A 21,295-nucleotide genomic window follows, 5' to 3' on the forward strand; every position below is an offset into this window, starting at 1 on the left:
GTAGAGCATTCACACTGATGCAGTATAAAGATACAGTATACAGTGTGAGTCGCAGCAGAAGAATGCCAGCTGCCAAAGTAAACACGAGTGTTTTTGGCCCAACTAAGATCTGGACAAGCAGACGCCTCAATTCGTATTGGCACTTGTATCCTGCCTGATTCTTTATGGACGCAGAATTTTTAAATCTGAACACAGCAAAAAAGCTATTAACATTTCAACACTATCTGATAAGTGACTTTAAAGAGGGCTAAAGAAAGAATTGACAGACATAGTCTATCTTTAAAATGGATCTAATTTTGGGAATCACTCCTTTTAATAATTAGCGTGCCAACCAGCCTTTTTAGTTGGTTACCGGAGGATTTTTTAGAGTCATTAAAGTCTACTTGCCCACGAACAAAAATTATATTGTTGAAATCAGAATCACTAGGAATACCTTCGACCACCCTTAAACCACACTTAAGCGACAATTTTGATCTTTTGTGAAGGCGGTACTAGTAGGAGTTGTTCGATATAATCCATCTTTGAACTCTATTCAAGTTTAAGAGAAATATTAGGATGACCTTCTTAGAAATTGATATAATTTTGGTAGGCATTTTACGTTGTGCAATGTTTGGAACAAATCGGATTCTCAATTCCACCGTTATCGAGTTCATCAGTAATTCAAGTTGGTTCCGGCAAGGTTTTTAGAGTTTTTCGGCCAGTATCTTAGTAAGTATGGACTTAAGTCAATATTCAAAATTGATCTGAAAAAAATCTGAATAACAATAATTTTCACAAACAACTGAAAACGGCGTTAAGTTCGACCGGACCAGACCGAACCTCCAACATAGATTATATTTAAACCACACTTCTGCCATTTCGAAAATCGGGATGTATCATTCTATGGGTGGGGTATATCAAAACGTACATTCTCTAATGCCAAATTTCTCTAATGCCAATTTGAAACCCTAAAAATGCTCAAAATCGGAAAGTATCGTTCTACGGGGGCTATATGAAAACGTGGACTTATACCTACAATTCTCTGCAGAAATATTTTATGCCCAAAGCGAAGACTAAATACAAAATTTAAACTATTTCGTTTATATAATGCGGATAAATACTTGAAAATATCGAAAATCGGGCGGTACCGTTTTTGGAGGACATATCAAAACGTTTACCAACACCGACCATTCTCTGCGGGAATATTTCAACCTCCCAACGAAGGCTAAATACTAAATTTCTGTCATTTCGATTAGATAAAGAAGATAAAACCTTTAAAATACCCAAAATCGAGAGGTACCGTTCAGTGGGGGCTATATCAAAACGTGAACCTGCACCGACAAATTTCTGGTGGAGATTTCTGTAGCCCCAAACGAAGATGAAATACAAAATGTAAGCCATTTTGGTGAGATAATGAGACTTAAAAATACCGAAAATCGGAAGGTACAGTTCTATGGAGGGGGGCTGGCTATATAAAAAAGTGGGACCAATATAATCCAGTTCAATATCAACCATTCTAGGAGTAATAGAAACTTCTGTACCAAATTGTAAAGCTTTTAAATATTAAATATTGCGACTGATGCCAAAAGACAGACGGATGGGCGGACTGATGGACATCTTTATATCGACATAGATTTTTATGCTGATCATCAATATACTATGTACATACTTTCTATGGTATCCGACTAATGCTTCGATGTGTTACAAACGGAATGACAAAGTTAATTATACTCTCCATATTATGCTGGAGGGAGGGTATAATTACAAGATAACATTTTGTTACCCTCAATGTCGTCTGAATATTTAATGTAAGTTGCTAAACTCACAAATTTCGCTGAATAACTGGAGTGGGTTCAAGCCCATAATAACTGGAAATTCATAGAAAATAATTACTAAATAAAATAAATTCGTACTCACCCTATCGACCAATTGTTGTTCATCGTTACGTTTACGCCGAATTGGCGCTCTCAGCATAAGACCACCATCTTTGGAATCCATTGTGATTTTTCTGGCAGCTATTTTGCAGCTTTTCTACGTCATATAAATTGAAAACAAAAAGATTGCTTGCAATAAAATCCACACACACACACAGGGTGGCTAACAGCGCAAATGACTTTCCGTATTAGTGTGGAGTTCAACCTAAAATCACAGCCAACAAGCAGGGTGTGTGTCAGTGCTTTAAGATCCACTCAAATAATCTGGAGATGTAGAGAAACACAAATGTAATCTCCTCTGTTAATAGCTGCATGTCCAAGCTAAGCAAGCTAAAGCGAACGTTATTTCATGTAGATTTATTGTGTGTAGACTTGATGTTGAGGTTTTTGGCTAAGCTAAGTTCCGCAGAAGATATTCCAAATAACGACATATAACTTGCGGTAATATCGTACGAACGTTAATGTTATGGAATGTTAAGTTGTTGTGGATGGAAGCGTTGACTGAACTACGACGTTATGTTAGCGTTTTTTGACGTCGAGGTTCCAGTGGACTGAGACTAAGACTGAAGAGCAGGTAAATAATCGAGGCCGGGCAATGATGATATGTTTCCAGTGTTAGTTTGTAGTTGTTGTTCTTTTTTTTTGTTTATTGTAATTTATGCATAGGCATTGTTGTTGATTCGTTGCATTCTTTTGAGTTGATATTTGTTTTTGTTGTTTGTTTATTTGTTGTAGAATAATAATATAGCAGGAAAAACGAAGATGAATAAATATTATGAAGCAATGTTTGTTTGCATTTTTCTTAAATGTAGTTTTTCATTTAATGTTGTGATTTTATGTTTTTGTTTTGTCTTTTTAATATCCTCTAAAGTTGGCAGTTATTCCGTATTGAATCTGCAATAATCTCTGCTGATTGTAGATTCCAATTAATGATGATGACTATGACTACAATGAATGAATGATACTGGGACAGCGACGGACGATGCAAATGATCAACCAATGACTGCTGAATGACTTCGTCGTACGTGAAGGAGCGTAGGTTTTGCTTTTCAAAGGAATTTCAGTGTTCCGATTCTTTTGTCGTTTTTACGCCAAAAAAGGAATCTGTAAAGACAAACAAACAAACGCACAAAGGTGAATTAGTAATGAGCGCAGTTAAGTTATCATCGGGAATTAATGCTGTCTCAGCAGCAGATGCGTCATTAAGTTGCATGCAGGTTTTTGAACTTCATTTGGATAGTTTATCTACATATTTTGATACTTAGCGGGTTCGTTTAAACAGTCTTAGAAGATGATATTAATTCATTGGACGGACAATCTATGAATACGGGAATTAAATAATTTTATAAAGAAAAAATGTCGATGGAAATTTGGTTAAAAAGAGAACAAGTAAGAACGGCGTTAAGTTTGGCCAGGCCAAACTTTTTATACCTTCCTCCACGAAGTGCATTGAAGTGAATACAAACAGTAGTTTTATTCGCTTATTCCTTGCAGGAGCAGAATATCCGAAATGATAATACTCCCTCAATCTGGCCGGCAATTTCAGGGCGTAAAACTGTGTCCCTTCTCTCATTAGGTTTATCAGAGATCAGAATCTCTGTAGGGTTCATTACTCGTCTTTGGAGCATTAGATCTATGACAAGTAGGTGTGAGGACAACTACATTAAGTACTGCAAACTATGTGAAGATGTGGAATAAAATGAAACAATCGAGCGCCTTTTCTGCCGGTGTCCTAGAGTGACAGTAAAAGATACAGGCTGTTTGGTGTTAACACCACGGCGACCGGTTCGGTTCTATGCACCGAATTGGCCGCCACCTCCACAAATATGTATTTGTGTTCGTGTATTTTTTCATCAGAGAGCGGCAACTTATCTCGGAATGCCTGCCTGACCACTATGTATCTCTTCCGTTTGCCAGATCCCCAACAATGGTGAGATGTAATGGATGTTGGGAATGAGTGCACTTCCTAAGGTGATCTGGCCTTAGTCGCATCCAAGATTACTGCTGCTTGCTGCGCCAGAACATCGCCCAGTGTGTCTTTCCCCAACAACAACAAACGTAGCATCTAACACCACAAGTTGGTGTTCAGCGGCCCGAAAATCCATCATTCCTGCAATTCAATTGCCACGGTCTCCGCAATAAGGTCAGCGAAATTGTGGACTTTATGAGTCGGAAAACATCATGGTCGCCGCGATCCAGGAAAAAAAAAGCTCGCCGCCACCTTTAACTTGCAACGTTGCGATGGTTACAACGTTTTGCGGAGGATTAGAACTCGCCTTACTAATACGAGGGCGGTTCGGAAACTTCTTAGCCTATCAATTAAAGAGAATAGTTAGTTTTTCAAAAATATATTTTTTTTTTTTCAATATAATCTCCTGAAACTTCAATACACTTAGTCCAAAGGTTTTCTAGCAATTCTATCCCTTAATTAAAATAGTTTTCCTCAAGGTCTTCAAAATAGTGGTTTTCAACTGTAATTGCATCTTCATTTGAGGTAAAACGCTTGCCAGCAAGGATTTGTTTTAGATTTGGGAACAAGTACACAGAAAAAAATAATTCATTCAATGTATGAATAGTGTTCAAAAAAATTTTCCAATGTTCAGATTTTTGTATTTTATGAACCTAGTTCATAAAGCAATAAATACCGGTTTCTTTTTTGAATGAATCATAAACATGTAATATATGTATACTATTTTGCAAAATATGAACAAATTCATTCATTTCAAAATAATCTTTTTTAAATCAAAAAAAGTTGCTTATATTCCAAAACTCTTTTTATATTTTTTATAAATTTATTTTTCTATAAAAATTTTTGTTTTTTTATTTTGAAACTATTTTTTTATTTTATTAGTTGTTTTTTATTTAATTTTGTAATTCCTGTTCTTTAAAGGGTTCTCCTTCTAATTGATTTTCCTAATTAATTATGTATCTTGTAAATCAGAACAATGTGAACCATACGTACAAACATATTGAGTCCATCAGCACTAGCTTGAATTTTTAGATGTTGCATTTATATTAAAATAATTCAAAAATTGTATTTGCGAATTAATGCTATTGATATGGTGAGTGTCTTCCGACAACAAACGAAATCTATGGCGGTTAGTTAGTGGGGTAGTGGTGAGTAGTGTGGGTTGTTTAGGCTGTTGTGCTTTGTTGACACGGAGTCAATGTGCGTGTAGATACGATGGAGGGGAGGAAAGACAAAAACAATAGAAGCAAAACCACAAAATTTTCATAGGCAAAGCACAAAAACCGGTTTTGCCAGAAAATAGTGGTTAACGTAGGAGAAACTATGAAATTAATTTTTGTATTTTAGAAAAGCTTTCATACTTTTGCAAAAATAATATTGTGTGCATGACTAAAAAAATTGGTCCATTCACATTAAAAGAGGTACGTTCAAATTATGGACAACAAAAATTATGAACGGAATTAGTAAAAAAAAATCATACTTTTGTTTTTTTCTGTGTAAAAGTCACTGGGAACTCAATCAGGAGAATAAGGTGGGTGGTCGAGCAACTCGTACTTTAATTCGTTGATTTTAGCCATTGTTAAAACACTCTTGTGCGCTGGTGCGTTGTCTTGATGAAAAATTATTTTTTTGTGTTGTAAGCGAGGACGTTTTTCTCGAATTTGTACATTTAATTGATCTAAAAGGTTGCAATAGTACTCTGAATTTATTGTTTTACCCTTTTGCAGATAGTCAATCAATAAAATACCTTTGAAGTCCCAAAAAACCGTTGCCATAGCCTTACCAGCCGATTGAATAGTTTTTGCCTTCTTTTGGGCACTTCCTCCAGCTTCAGTCCATTGTTTGGATTGTTCTTTTGTCTCTGGAGTATAGTGGTGGATCCATGTCTCATCAACAGTTATGAAACGACGCTTAAAATTCATTTTATTTCGCTTAAAACGATCCAAACAAGCTTGAGAAATGTGCATTCTTATGCGTTTTTGATCGACTGTTAACAAATGCGGCACCCATCTGGCAGAAAGCCTTTTCATCTGTAGTTCTTCATGCAAAATTAAATGGACTCGATCATTTGAGATGCCCATGATATTAGCAATTTCACGCACTTTTATTCGTCGATCATTTAATACCATATCATGCACTTTGGCTACAATTTCTGTTGTTGTTGCTGTTTTTGGACGTCCACTACGTGGTTCATCTTCAATGCTTGTACGACCACGTTTAAATTCAGCACCCCATTTTTTACTGTTGCATATGAAGGAGCACTTTCACCTAACACGTTCACCATATCATTATGAATGTCTTGTCCCGATAAACCTTTTTTATGTAAATATTTAATGACAGCACGCATTTCTAATTTTTCCATTGTAAAAAAATTGCGGATGCGTCTTTTTTGAACACCTGTTTCTATATGAAGGAGTTGCCAGATCGAAACAAAATTTAACATGTGTTCATAACAGAGATGGAAGTTTCCAAAACACTTAACTTTTTTACTGTTTATACCGCGCTTTTTGTGCTAGGCTAAGAAGTTTCCGAGCTACCCTCGTATACCAGTATGTACAGTACAGACCTATTTTGCTCGAGCTTGCCTCTAGTGACCCGTACATGGAATGTATGGGGGTAGCAGTAAAGTGTGGTACTGCAGAGATAGAGCTGCTTAATGTGTACATACGGCCGATGAAAAGCTGTACACTGTGTTATAAGCCCAATATTAGTTCGCTTTTAGAGGGCAATAACCGTCTGGTGCTAGGGGACTTAAATGTCCATCATGAGCTATGGCATCCCGGTCTAGGTAATGAGTAGAGGGGTACCGCGCTGGACGAAGAAAATTGATTGCCCCACGTTTTGCACGGTGAATGAATACGTTCCTACGAGGACAAGAGGAGATTGCCACAGCTCGCCAGATATCACCATTGTGGCATCAGGGGGCCTATTCTGTAACTTTTGAACAACTTTATGATTGTTCCACAAACATCCCATACGGGACAAGGGAGACTTCTCTCATATCAATGAGTGCAGCCCGATTCATATTAGCTCAATGATATTGGACCTATTGTTTATTGCGTGCGGTCCCAATCCACATGCAGGACATATTTGGGGTATCGTTTTATTAATGCGGGCATCGCACAGTGTTGCCGCTTCCATACAAAAGAGGACAAAAATAGAAGGAGTTGACCTAGGTTGATGATTTTTTGCACAAGTACTTGTAAGGGCATAGGTATGAAAAATTTCAACTTTGGTCCATATCGGTTCAGATTTGGATATAGCCCCCATATATATCTTTCCCCGATTTTGCTATAACTCGGTCCATTTTGATCGAATAGCCCTCAAATTTAATATGTACTATTTTCTTAGGCCCCTTAGTAGCTCTACCGATTTTCAAAAAATCGGTTCAGATTTGGATATAGTTCCCATATATATCTTGGGACTTTCGGATTTTATGGCCATATATAAACCGGGCTAAATCTACACTTTTTTGCATTTATCAGGCCTTTATCTCAGAAACGAATAGGAATTTGGCCTTGCTGTCTTTAGCAATATTGTAGCCATAAACTAGTAGAACTTATCTTTTGAAGAAACCACATAAGAAAAACTCCATCTAGGGCATCAAAATCAATAAAATATAGAAAATTTTACATAATTGCTGAAATTCTGGTCAGTATCAGCTAAACTATTGGGAGTTGAACCAAGTAACCTTTTGCAAAAATCTTCCAAATAAAGTTCTCAACAATTCTTTAGAACATCCCGAAACCCTAAAATGCTTACTTCATGTTGTTTCAGCGGTATTTTGCATCATATCTTTTACAACAAGTATTTTAAACACAGTTCACACCAAAAGTTTATTCTCGCATTTCGGATTTCACTACATTATTGACATTTTTATTAAATCGTCGTTGAGAAATGTACTAAAAACAACGGGACAGAGGCATTTTACAACAATGACATGTTCTGAAGAGTTGTGTATTAAATTCCAGGGAATATTTTTCCAAAAGAAAATATTCAGAAAATATTCAGAGATACAGTGCGAAATGTATAAAAATTGTGGTATTTTTGCATATATTTTGAAATTTGAGGCAATAAATGTAGTTTTTCGAGTTCATTATTTCTCCAAATATTGTTTTCTTGTCCTTATCTACAAATTTGCTTCAGAGGTCAGAAGAAGATTCGCATTGGTTTCAGAGATATAGCCCCGAATTTCTTTAAAAACTCAATATTTAACCATGTTTAGATGGGGCCATAAAATCCGAGCTGAATCTGACACAACAAAACCCAACTAGGGTTTCTTGGCGTTTGGGTCTGTACTTTCAAAAAATCTTCAGTTCGAATTGTTTGCACAAGATCACCTTAAAAATGTTGCACAGTGTAATTCTACATTCTACATAACTTTGGTATAAATGGCACGTACAAGCTGGCGCAAAAGTAATCCTCCTATCAGAAAATGCTATAAATTTTGCGATTGGCCCCTAATGTCAGTTCTGTTTTGACATTTCTGTAGTAAACACATGCGAAATACACTTTAATAAACAATGTAACGCTACACTGCTCCAGAACACGGAATATTGGTGACTATTTAGATCCCGCAGCCCTGTTAACTTATTGCAGAAGCCTAAATTGGCTATGGGGCGGGCCATTTTAGACATTACAAGTTGTAGTTCCCTGCCTCTCAGTTCTTTGGCCTCTGCTCCTACCTCTTTACTGCCCTTTCTTCCTTCCTTTGCCACTCCAACCCCTTTCTTATCTCTTTTCGGGATGAGCAACGATCTACAGCTTAACCTATCCTGTCCAATGAGAGACTGCACTATCTATAAGTGATAGTGATAAATATTTTCATCGTTAAATAACATAATAACTTACACAAAAATTTGAATTCTTGTATTACCCGGAAATTTCAAAAAATTATCAAATGTCCTGCAAAGTCCGGAGATGAAATTTCCGACCTTAGCACAGAGGCGACGGTTTACTGTTCCCACAAGATTTCGATCCTTCTATTTCACCCATTAAATTCCTGAGGTACTGGTTTCTTGTCCTACACAGATTTTCAAGATTTTGTCCCATACATAAAACCTCGGACTGCTGACTATCATAGAAACCACGATCTCCTATTCTCTACAGAGGCATTCAATTTCTGTCCCTCACAGAGATTTTGGTCTTCTGTTCGGTAGATAGATATTTAACATTTAACCTTAATATTGTAACTACTATAAACACCGTATCTATACTTCTATATAATCTGAACATTCAAATACCAAAAAATATTTTTGTTAAGAAACCAATTTGTTGAAATAATAAAATCAAAGTCAAAAAGTAATTTCCACAAATAAGGATATGACAAGACCAATCTCAAATAAATCTCACAATTTGTTGCCTGAGAAGGAAGGTCAGCCTACTTTCATTATTACAGATTACAAGAATAATTTGAACAACCGTCGATAATGATGATGATGTGGGCTGTGTCCTAAATCATATCCTTGTATGACCTTTGATGTCACTTGGTGTGTTTGCTCCCATTCTCGTGTTTTGTTACTACCACTCCTCTTCCTCCTCCTTCACTTTTCTGGTCAATGTAAATCAACAATTGTCTATAACTTTCAATGATGATATTTTTCTGTCATTTGAAGGATTTTCACGATTTAGATTGTGAGAGCATATTTATTATTTGTTTTTTGTTCTTTGGCCCTTCTTCTCAAGTTTGTCCTTTCCGTTCCACTATGACCAACGTTATTTTTGTTGGTTTGTATAGTTTCAATACGAAACATTTCAATTTTGTCACAATGAATAGATAATAATATTGAGGTTTTAGAGGATATTTTCAATTTCCACATGGACAGTTGCCAAATGTTTTGGGTGGTTTCTGTTGATAGCTCTTGTGTTTTTGCGGATGATGATGACTTTATGAGAACAGATTTGGAAAGTAGGTAGGTGTGTATGTTGTTTATGGCACATTTGCGATATAAAGGCAAAAATACACAGAGGAAAATTCAATGGAGTTGTTTCAAAAATTCCAATGCATTGCTTAAATGACTGTATAGTTGTGAGTGTTTAAAATAATACCAAAACACATACATCTCCAAAATGATATCGTCTGCTCCGTCGGAAAAGGTCGTAAGTCCACTTTTTTGGAAATCGCGTTTTTGTTACAGGATGATAGTACACGTCAAAACACGTCGTATGATACAAAGAAAATGGTAGTATGTCGCGTTTTTCTATATGATTTGCCCTTGTCGGAAAAGGTCGTAAGTCCACAAAACGTACAAATTTGAGTACGAAAAGGTCGTAAGTCCACAGGAAAATGTATACTTTAAAAGAATACTACAGCTAATGTAGTTCAGATATAATGTTTAACGTCATCCATGGTTGGGGTACAATGTAAGGAAATAGCCTACACCTTTGGATGATAATCGGATGATATTTGGCGGAGCCTTTGGACCAAACTTTTGAACAAAAATGTGATATTTTCTATATTGCAACGAAAATTTACATTTTCCCCTATAAGCGAACTGATTATGAAAGATGGACTTCTGGCCTTTTCATTGATAGAAATTGGGATGCTGTATGTTTTCAAATACCTCATATATTGAAAAAATTGTAAAAAAACAAGATTTTTACTGTTTTACTTTCGTATATCTTACTTAACTTTATCAACTGGTAATTTGTGGTTTCTCTAGGGACATTTATTCACATAACGAGAATAGTTTGTATTCTGAATTGAATAAAGTAATACGGACGGGTAAGTGCAATGTTTATATTATTAAATGATTCTAAAATAATAATTGATTGAAATGTAATTAAACTAAGAAGATATAATGGTTTTTGCTAACAAATTTGGAATGGAATTAGACGATGGTGTCATGGGTCTAGTTTCCTATGGTTTTCACGCTGGTTCTGAAAGCTCTGATGATAAACTTCCTAAGCCCAGGAAGACATTACATGCTGAAGATTCTACATGGTTTGCAGACAAAAACAAAAAACCCCAAACGAAGAATAAATACCAAATTTCAGCCATTTCTGAGGAATATTGTGGCCACACCTTCAAAATACCGGAAATCGGGAGCTACCGTTCTATAAGAGCTATATGAAGGCGTCAATACCAAACATCCTAGAAGTAATAGAAACTTCTATACCAAATCACGAAGATCTATCTTTAAAATTGCGAGCTGTATCTTAGTTTCAAAAGACGGACAGACGGTCATGGTTATACCGACTTAGAATTTTACTCTGATCAAGAATATAATATATAGGGTCTCCGCTGAATATATCGATATGTTACAAACTGAATGACAAATTTAATTATACCCTCCATATTATGGTGGAGGGTATAAAAATCTTGAGAAATGTTGGTGTCGATATGCAATTTTAACATACCGCCAAATAACTGATGACTTGAAGCATCCCGACTCTCTCCACCTTCTTAAAATGTATCTTATATACCTGATGAAACTATAGCTATCGATATGTTGACTTCTAATCTAACCACTTGCTTTCCAATAAGACCAAAGCTTCGTTACGCATAACATCTGGTATTTCCATTGATTTGTAGCATATTTAAGAAAGGGGGGGTGGTCGGATCTTATTGCTAAAATATGTAGCCAGGATTGGGGAAACGGAATCGTTCGTAAGTTTTATATATGTATGTACATATATAGCGCATTTAAAAAATTGGGCACAGGTGTAACCCGCTCCTCCGAAATTCAACAAAATATATAGCCTACTTCCACCAAGGGACATCCCTGTGCATAATCTGAAAATTACATGGAATATGTACTTAGGGTCGGAGATTCAACAACAGTTGCCTCGCAAATGAATTTTCTGACAGATATTTTCATAACTTTAGCAAAAAAGCGTGTTTTCAAAAAGCGTGTTTCAAATTAAAAAAAAAATATAGAGCCTATTTTCATTCCGGTTGTTCTCTGAAATTTTCAAAGATATCGGTTCAGCCGTTTTTGAGTCTATGCGGAACGTACAAACATACACACATCGTCTTTTACCCAAAAGTTTTGGTCCATTAAACCCGCTGATAATTATCTCATCACCATGTTAAATTGCAAGCTTATTCTTTGTCTTAAACTCAAATCATTTTTAAAATTTCGCTCCGATCGGAATATTACTGCAATCTACAGGACAGCTACAAATTCGGGTAAAAATTGTGTGTTTGGTCCATTTCACACCTTTCGATCATAACCAACATCTAATGGGGTCACTTCTTGTCGGAACCCGACCTCTCCACAAAATTTCGTGACGATTGGTCCTAAATTGAGGCCCGGAGTTTTATTACAATTGTTAATGGATGGACGGACACACATAGCTAGATCGCTTTATCTCGTCAAGATATGAAAAAATGGTAAGTGGAATATTGGACAAAACAAACTTATAATACCCTTTCCACATTGTTTTGTAAAGTATAAATATTTTATTTTAAAAACGTCCGTAAATTGTGGGAAAAGGTCGTAAGTCCCTACAAAAATACAAAACTGTACAAGGAAAAGGTCGTAAGTCCAAAGACATCCAATTATCTCCCAAACGCGACGGAACTTTATCAAACAAAGTACAGGTATTGAAGCGGAATAAATAAACGAAGAATACGGCCATTACCACCAAATAAAATCTTTAATGCAGAAAGCGCTGGAATGTTTTTCTTCCTCCTGAAAAATTTATTGAGAGGGACTTACGACCTTTTCCGACGGAGCAGACGATATGGATGTTCTTAAGTGAGACCGTATAATGAGGATATGTCTGTATTTTAGAGATTATGTACAGATTATACCGGATATTTTTGCAGACACTAGCACAGGAAAATGTGCTCTCGAAAGAAATCCGTCTGAAAATTGGTTAAATTTTTTTACGAAAATTTAGAGAACTGTGTAGATTTTCATTTATTTGAAAATTTTTCCTATTAAGGTGAATATGATTTGTTTATTAATATTAATGAATTTCTCATTGGAGCCAAGCTTAATGACCTAAGATTTTTTATAAGTGTTAAATTTTCTGTAAAATGTCAAAACTCCTCATAAGATCATCAATAGTAAAGGCACTGAAAACTAGCCATAGAATAGAGTCCCAAAATAAAACCTCTGGAAGCATACCCATTCTTAACATTATTTGTTTCCGTGTAAGCTTAATGGAGGGTTCTAACTTCGTTATTTTCTATTGGCCTTGCACAGAAAATGTATTGACTTTTTTGTTGTTGTGGTTGCTGGTGGCGATGGCCAATGTCGTAGAGCAGCACATTTTCCTCATGTCCATAAATGATATATTGATTTGCATCTGCTGGTTTTGATGCTGAACTTTAAATATGCAAATCTTTCAAATGCAAAACCAATAGAAAAATTGAATAGAAAAATATAATACGACTGACTTTGCTCCATTATTAAACAAAAGACCTAATCTGTAGGATATGAAAAAAATAATAGACAGGTTTAAATGTATTTGAAAATTTAATTGAAAGCAAATATAATCAATGTCATAAAAGTCGGCAATTAGTTTGTTTTCGGTTTTAAATTGTTAGATTGTTTTTTCGAAATGGAAGTAGATATTTCGTAAAGCTAGATATGTATCATGATTATAGATGGTAGTATGTTCATGTATGCGAAGGAAGAACACTTAAATTGAAAAGTAGGGGACAAAGAGCGGAAGACCAATGCCATCAAATACCATTAAATTTTGATGATCTTCAGATGGGCTTTAAGGACAACGATTTGCAGATCTGACGGACGGACTATTTACAGAGAATGTAGATTTTTAACTGTTGAATGTATTTACAAAGTACTCGGCTGATATTACCCGATCGAAGAAAAAAGGAGCAGGCCTGCTCCTAAAAATAGCATATGACTGCTGTCCTGGTTAGAGATGGGCTCGTGTCATGACTTCTAAAAAAGTCGTGTTTCAGGTGACGCGTGCCGAAAACCTTCTGTGTCGTACGATCTTGTGATTCTTTGTAAAATGAAAAATGAATGAAACATGCGTGTCACGACAATGACTAAAGTACGATCGTGACACGCATTAAACATTAAAACGAACAACGTATTTTGTAGGCACGTGTCCATCCCCAGTTCAGATTCAAAATTTCTGCGACCTGAACTGGCTAAAGAATAATGAAACAGGGGAGAGCTGGACAGTTAAAGAAATACATCATGTCGTGCGGTCCCAATCCACATGCAGAACATGTGTCGGGTATCGTACTGTCAATTCTGGCCCAATACAAATTGAGGTGCATCGTCCGGATCTTTTTATTAAATATTTGTTACAATTATAAATTATTATAAAAATAAAGATAAAAACACTAGGGACTACGGATATCGGCCTTATGTGGGTTTAAATTTCGGATCTTAATGGAACACCTGGAGTTATTTCCCATGCACGACATTCACACTGTATTGAGGCCTGCCAGATAGGTTTGTTGATCTTTCTCGCTCTCACTTTTTTGGTTGTATTTAGAAAGTACTCGACTGATATTACCCGACCGAAGAAAAAAGGAGCTGGCGGCTTGCTTCTAAAAATAGCATATGTCTGCTGTCCTAACTAGTGATGGGCTCGTGTCATGTCTTCTCAATAAAGACGTGTTTCAGGTGACGCGTGCCGAAAACCTTCTGGGTCGTGTAACACGTGTTGGTACAGTAGATTTTCCGGTATTCCGGTATTCTTCGCTACTGGCAACAGGAGGCTAATTGGCCTGTACAATTCACCTATTCTGTCTTCCTTGCCTGGCTTGAGTAGGTCAACTTTCCAGCTTTATGGGTGGCTACCGACAAATTGAGGAAACTTTTGAATTACTCAACCCTGTGTACATTCAGTTGTTTCAGCGTTACCATTGAGATTCTGTGTGGGCCCAACGTTTTGAATGATTTCGCATTTCGGATGACATCTGAAATATAGAGGGATCTTATACATCGTGGCCCACTTCTCTTCGTCCTCCCCTTCGGGGAATAACAGCCATTCTATTAACCTTCCCGAATTCGAGAGTGATTTAACCGTTACCCACAATTTTCTTAATCTTGTATCAATGTTGCATTGCTTTAGGTGGTCTAGCCACTTTTCCGCTTATGCTCAACTATTAGCCTGATGACTTCAAGAATAAGTTCCCTAACTCAGATCTTCGACAAAGCTCATCATGCTTATTTGCTAGACCCGTCGCCTCTGCTGGTAAATTTGGTATAATTTTGGGTATTCGACCAGAGAGTGGCCGCAGTTGTGATTCCGAAAAAAATTTTCAGCCACCCGAGAATTTGATGAAATGAACAGCTCTCTGAATCAGTGATTCGTAAATTCTCTGAACACTTGCCAATCTTCTTCTCAACGGTTAAGAAAAGTAAGGCGATCAGAGGTTATAAAGCCAATGAAATGACGGATGGCCAGAATACGTCATTAATCAGACCGGTCAGATGTCTGGCGAGCTGCGGCAATCTTCTCTTGTCCTCATAGGAGCATCATCGTTCACCGTGGAAAATGTGGAGCTATCGAATTGATCAGCGGAGTACCCATCTTATCATTGTATAGGACGGAATGCCAAAACTAAGGATTATCACTGAAGTTCTCTAGTACCAGACGATTATTGCCTTCCAAAAGCGAACTTATATCAAACATATAAAGCAAGGCACAACTTTTCATCATTGAGCAACTCTATCTCAGCAGGACCATACTTTATTGCTATGACAATATATTTCTCGTACGGGTCACTAGAGTCAAGCTCAAATGAGATAGATCTGTTGGGTAACATGGGGCAGCTTCGCCGTTGGTGCGTCTTCGCCTACTGGAGTTGTGTTCAAGGAAGGTAAATCCTCATCCTCCTCGTCTTGAACGATCTGTACGCAAAACTTTGTAACCATCGCAAAGTTTTAAACTACAGGTGACGGACATCTTTGTTTCCCGGATCATAGCGACCATTATGTCTCTCCGAGTCACAGAGTTGTTGTTGTAGCAATGTAAATATGTTCGATTGTGTATTATTTCAGTTATAAGATTCTGGTTCCTCTGTATCCAAACTCAAAAATTCTGCAACCTGAACGATGGCCGCTGCAATTGAATTGCAGGAACGATGCATTTCTGGGGGTGCCTGAACAACAGCATTACAGGATGTCTCGTATTTCGATGACGACGGTGAATCAGACGATAAAGTTGGACACATTGGACACATTATAACTCCTATCGCATTTGTCCTGAATGTGGATATGATCAAAGCAGTTGAGGAAATGCAATCAGTAGGTAGGTACCGTTCCATGGGGGCTATATCAAAACGTCCATCAATAGCTACAAATTTCTAGTAGCTAGAAATTTCAGACATTTCGGTAAAACCGAGAATTTAAAATACCGAAAATCACGAGGTACGCTTCTGTGGGGGATATAGAAACCCGCGGACCTGTAATGATAATTTTCCTTTTGAATATTTTATAATCGATGCAAGACTTAAGAACAAATTTCAGTCTTTTGGTGTGATATTGACGTCACAACTTTCAGAATTACGAAAATCGGGAGGTACTGTTCTATGGGAGTTATATCGAAACGTGAACCTATACCGACGAATTTCAGTCAGGAAGGCTTTCACCTCCAACAAAGACTAAATACAAAATTTCAGCTATTTCGGAGGGTTACTTCAAAATACCCAAAATCGGGAGGTACCGTTCGATGGGAGCTATACCGACACATGGAACATTTAATAACCCAAATGAAGACCAAATACCAAATTTCGGCCATTTCGGTGGAATATTGAGGCCACAACCTTTAAAATGCCGGAAATAGGGAGGTACCATTCTATTGAGCTATACTAAGGCGTGCACCTATACCGAACCTTCGAAATACCGAAAATCGGGAGGTACCGTTCTATGGGGGCTATATCAAAACATGGACCGATATAACCCATTTACAATACCAAACATCTTAGGAATAATAGAAACATCTATACCAAATTACAAAGCTCCATCTTGAAAATTGCGAGATGTATCTTGATTTCAACAGACGGAGGGACAGACGAACGTGGTTATATCGACTTAGAATTTTACCCTGATCAAGAATATATATACTTTATAGGGTCTTCGATGTAACACATCGAACAAACGGAATGACAAATTTAATAATACTCTCCACATTATAGTGGAGGGTATAAAAATCGTAATAGTGGCCACGGGGGAAATTTTAAATTTTTTGTGGGAAGTAGCCGATGGATTGGGGCGATATAGTCTATATTCGAATCAGATCTATGTCTGGAAAAAATAATACGATGTGCCAAGTTTAAGCCAAATCGGTTATTTAGTTTGAGAGTTGCATGTATATCGTGTGTACTATTTTTGAGAAAACCCCTTGGGTACCCGGGGTACTAATCAACTAAGAGAACAACCTTAATGCAAATTAATCAAGCTAGAAACAACTTTCCTCAATCTATTATTTACATAAAGTTTTTACTCACATTTTTTCGATTATTTTCAAATCAAAACAAAGTTAGCGATGTAGAGGCGTTACTAACAATTTGGTGCAAATATAAAACCAAACTAAGAGAGAGAGAAAAAAATTCGAAATAGAAAATACATTAAATTAATAAACAAAAGATAATAAGCTACCTAAAATGGTAAACAAAAGATAAACACCGTAAAGAGACACAATGACGGACGGACAACAAGCATTTATTTGACAGCAGCAGCAGTTGTTGGGTGCCGCAAACAATTGACAACGAATTAAATTACAGAAATAAAATTTAAATAAAAAGTGGCAAGAAAAACGTAGCAAAAAACAGCAGCAGCAGCAACAAACGAATTAAAAAGAGAGCCCCCAGACAATTGAAAAATTGCAAATTTTATACAGTCACAAAATAAAACAAAAAACGATAAAAAATAATATCCGAAAATGTTTGCAAAAATAAAATAGCAATAAAAATAAACCATCATCATCGTCGTCATAATCATGAACAAGTGGTTGGTTGGTTGCTGGTTGTGCACTTGAATGACATTGAATAATTAATTATGGTAAAGTGTTGTGGGGTGGTAGGCGATAGGTTGTCTGGCTCATGGACTCTGTCTCTTATGCGTAATCAAAGCACAAAGTGATGCCACTGTCGCTTCTCAATGGGTATGGATGTAGAGTTTTTTTTATAATTTCTTTAACCGCATAAAAATCCCTTGGATAAGTGATAAAATGTCATGGTAATAAATATAATCATGATGATAGTGCCGGAGGTGCCCGGTAAACATTTTTTCACAACTCTCTCTCATAAGTGGAACATACTACATGTTTACACTCGAGATTATTATAATGCATAATTTACATGTTCTCATTCTAAATGAACAATTCTTTTAGGAAAAACATGCCATTTGTAGCAGCTCCTATTAAGAACAAATGGGGTGATGAAAGGGATTATTGACCGCTATGCTACTTATACTTTAAAATAAGGCAATAACAAGTAAAAAAGTATAAGTTGTCTTTGCCGACAGAGATATACCCTCAGCATATGTGAATTGAAACTTTCATCTACGGACAAATCGAATGTATTTAGTTCTTTTCAGAATTTTGTAGCCCTTTTTGACATTTGAACTTGCCGACAAGTGGATTAGGATTAAAGTTGAATACTGTTGCGGAGGAGGTACTTAAAGGAATGGATCGAAGTGGATCTTATTTTGGCAGTCATATCTTTTCGATAGATAACGCATCCACTAGTCATTTCAGTGGGTCATCGTATAACTTTTGGACCAGTATGCCAAGAAGCATGAACTTGTCCACGGAAAACATAATATCGCTGTAAACAGAACCACAACAAACAGCATCGGTATACATTTCCAAAGGATCTTCGAGCAGATCCTAAACTTCACTTAAACACTTAGAAATTATGAACTTTGGGGGGGGGGGGGGGATATCCTAAGGAGAGAACCGATATGGATCATTTTAGAAGTTAAACTAAATTTGGACCTACTGTTTTATCCAAATTTAGTTTAAGACCCAAAGTTTGGACCAAATAGGTTGCCCCGTTCAAGAGATATCGTGCTTAGAATTGTAGTGACTTTTTTCAATATTGGGAAAGTATCGGAAGTTGTGGATCGGCATTGCCCATCTTCAAACTGAAACTAAGGTTGGACAAAATATGACGAAGGGGCCAAATTTTGGACCAAATCGGTTGATCAGTTTGAGAGTTGTCGTGCTCTCCAGCCACTACATATGGCGCCAAAGGGGTTTTACACCTTTCGGGCTGTTTTCACAAGAAGTATGGACTTACCCATGAAAAAACTTTACCGTTGTTATTGAGGCTGCGAATGCATGTTGCTTCAACAAAACTCAAAGTGATTCGAGAGCAGGTCTTAAAGTGAACTTATCCGAAATTTTGTGTGGGAGGTATCCGCCGAAGGAGTGTACAACTATAGTCCTGATCTATATCTGGTAGAAATATTAGGATGTGTAAAGTATCGACCAAATCGGTCACAACCTTCAAGAGTTATCGTGCGCACAATTTTTCCGAACATTTTTGAACTTTTGTGAGAGAGGTACCTGAAGGAGTGGGCCGATATGGTTTATCCTCGAATTTAAACTAAGCTTGGGCAAAATATTACGAAGGCCAAATTTTGAACAGAATCGGCAAATCCTTTCGAGAGTTATCTTGCGCTCCAACCTCTACCCACAGTGTCAAAGGTGTTTTTTTTTTTGCACCTTTCAGGCTATTTTCTCTGGAAGTATGGACTTAACCTTGATGAACTTGTACCGCCGTATGGGGGGCAGTGAATACAAGTTGTTACAACAAAAATCAAAGAGATTCGAGAGCAGGTCCTAAACTGAACTTTTGTGTGGGAGGCAATCGAAGGAGTGGACCGATTGAGTCCATATTCAAACCTCATCTATGTCTGGTAGAAACATCACGATGTGAAAAGCATGGACCAAATCGGTTACTCCCTTCAAGAGTTATCGTGCGCACAAATTTTCCGAACATTTTCGAACTTTTGTGGGGGAGGTACCGGAAGGAGTGGACCGATATGACCCATCTTCGTACGTAAACTAAGTTAGGACAAAATATTATGAAAGCCAATTTTGGACCGAATCGGCTGATCCGTTCGAGACAGACAGATAGACGGACGGACATGGCTAAATCAACTTCAAATTGTCTGAGACTTATTTCGTCCAAACTATTATTTCGATGATTTCATAAATGCTGAGGGTATAAAAATAGTTATTTTCTGAATTTTACAAGTGACGGTCACCCCTTAAAAGCTTCTCTCCTTCTCCTACATAACACAATAAATTATGACTTGGTGCTTCTTATCGAAACAATTTATTCCATAAAATTGCAAAAAAAAAAAAAAAAAATATTTTGCTATTGAAATTTGATTTTCCCCACCCCGCTTCATGAATAAAAAACACATTAAATTTATTTTGATGGATTTGATGGAAATTAATGCCACAATCGTCATAATGGCAATGGCAAGTTTATTTCTGTGCGAATTCAAAAAGCAGAAAAAAACTTTATCATTTTATAGAAATAAAATGCAAAGCAATTTGTTGTTGTTGTACAAAGCAAGGAGACTGCCACCATTCAACAGCACTCACTTATCGAGCTGACTCTTGAAGAAGATGATACAGGTGGTTAATGTGTTGACGCTAAAGATGGAAACTTGAGCGATGTTGATGCAAATTGAAAAAAAAAGAAACTTGTAAAATTTTTAGTTTTCAAGTTGTAACTGTGAAAAAACAAACTGATGGAAATTAAGCATTACTCGTCCTTTATAAGAACGCTTTGTTCAAATAACTTTTTTGAGAGAGAACGAAAAAAAATCGAAAAATAAATAGTTTTTAATGAGTTGGAAGTTTGTGTTTTTCTGTCGTTTACATTAATTTCTATTGACAAAACAGAAGTTTTTTCTCTAAATGATTAAAAAATATGTATGTAATGAGTTTGTAATTAAAGTTGTATTTAGCAAAATAACTTAAACTACGCACAGTGATTTAGAACTTATTTTTTTCTGCCGAAAACTACTACTTTTGTCATAACCGATTCCTAATTTATGTATGAAATAATATGGTAAACATATTTAAATTAAGGAAACATAAAACTTAGATCAAAATATTGAAAGGTGTAGGTGGCGTGACCCTACAGACGACTATATTTTCCTATTTGGGAAAATACAAAAATACGTCTGGAGAACGAAATATACCATACATATTATTACGAAAGTTACTGGTGTATTTATGTTATTTTACATGAATTTCTATTAATTTATGAATTTAAATTGTAGCGTAACAGTTTTATTAATCATTTAGTTAATTTGTATCAGTTTTGCAACAACAACTATTGTTTGAAGTTTACTGCAATCATGAAATTATCGTTTAGCCTTAATTTACACAGTTTGCTTAGACATTTTTTTGTTGTATTCTCTCTTTCTCTATCCTTATTTGTTTTGTACATTCATTGTGAAGTCATTCATTATTACCCCCTTCTGCTCTCGTGTATTTATTTATT

General features: G+C 36.4%; 1 protein-coding gene across 13 annotated transcripts in view; it reads right to left on the minus strand.

The window, feature by feature from the left end:
* Positions 1 to 21,295, minus strand: part of Wdr62 (WD repeat domain 62) — a 480,266-nt gene that overhangs the window by 248,868 nt on the left and 210,103 nt on the right. For all 13 annotated transcript variants that reach the window (XM_073969119.1, XM_073969149.1, XM_073969152.1 and 10 more), the window contains one exon: positions 1,897 to 3,017. In XM_073969119.1, coding sequence (XP_073825220.1) covers positions 1,897 to 1,977 — 81 coding nt within the window. In that variant the 5' untranslated portion in view covers positions 1,978 to 3,017. The remainder of the gene's footprint in view (positions 1 to 1,896; positions 3,018 to 21,295) is intronic.

The sequence above is a fragment of the Musca autumnalis genome, unplaced genomic scaffold (genome assembly GCF_047663935.1).
Source record: "Musca autumnalis isolate F117 unplaced genomic scaffold, ASM4766393v1 scaffold_2, whole genome shotgun sequence".
NCBI classification, from domain to species: Eukaryota; Metazoa; Arthropoda; class Insecta; order Diptera; family Muscidae; genus Musca; species Musca autumnalis.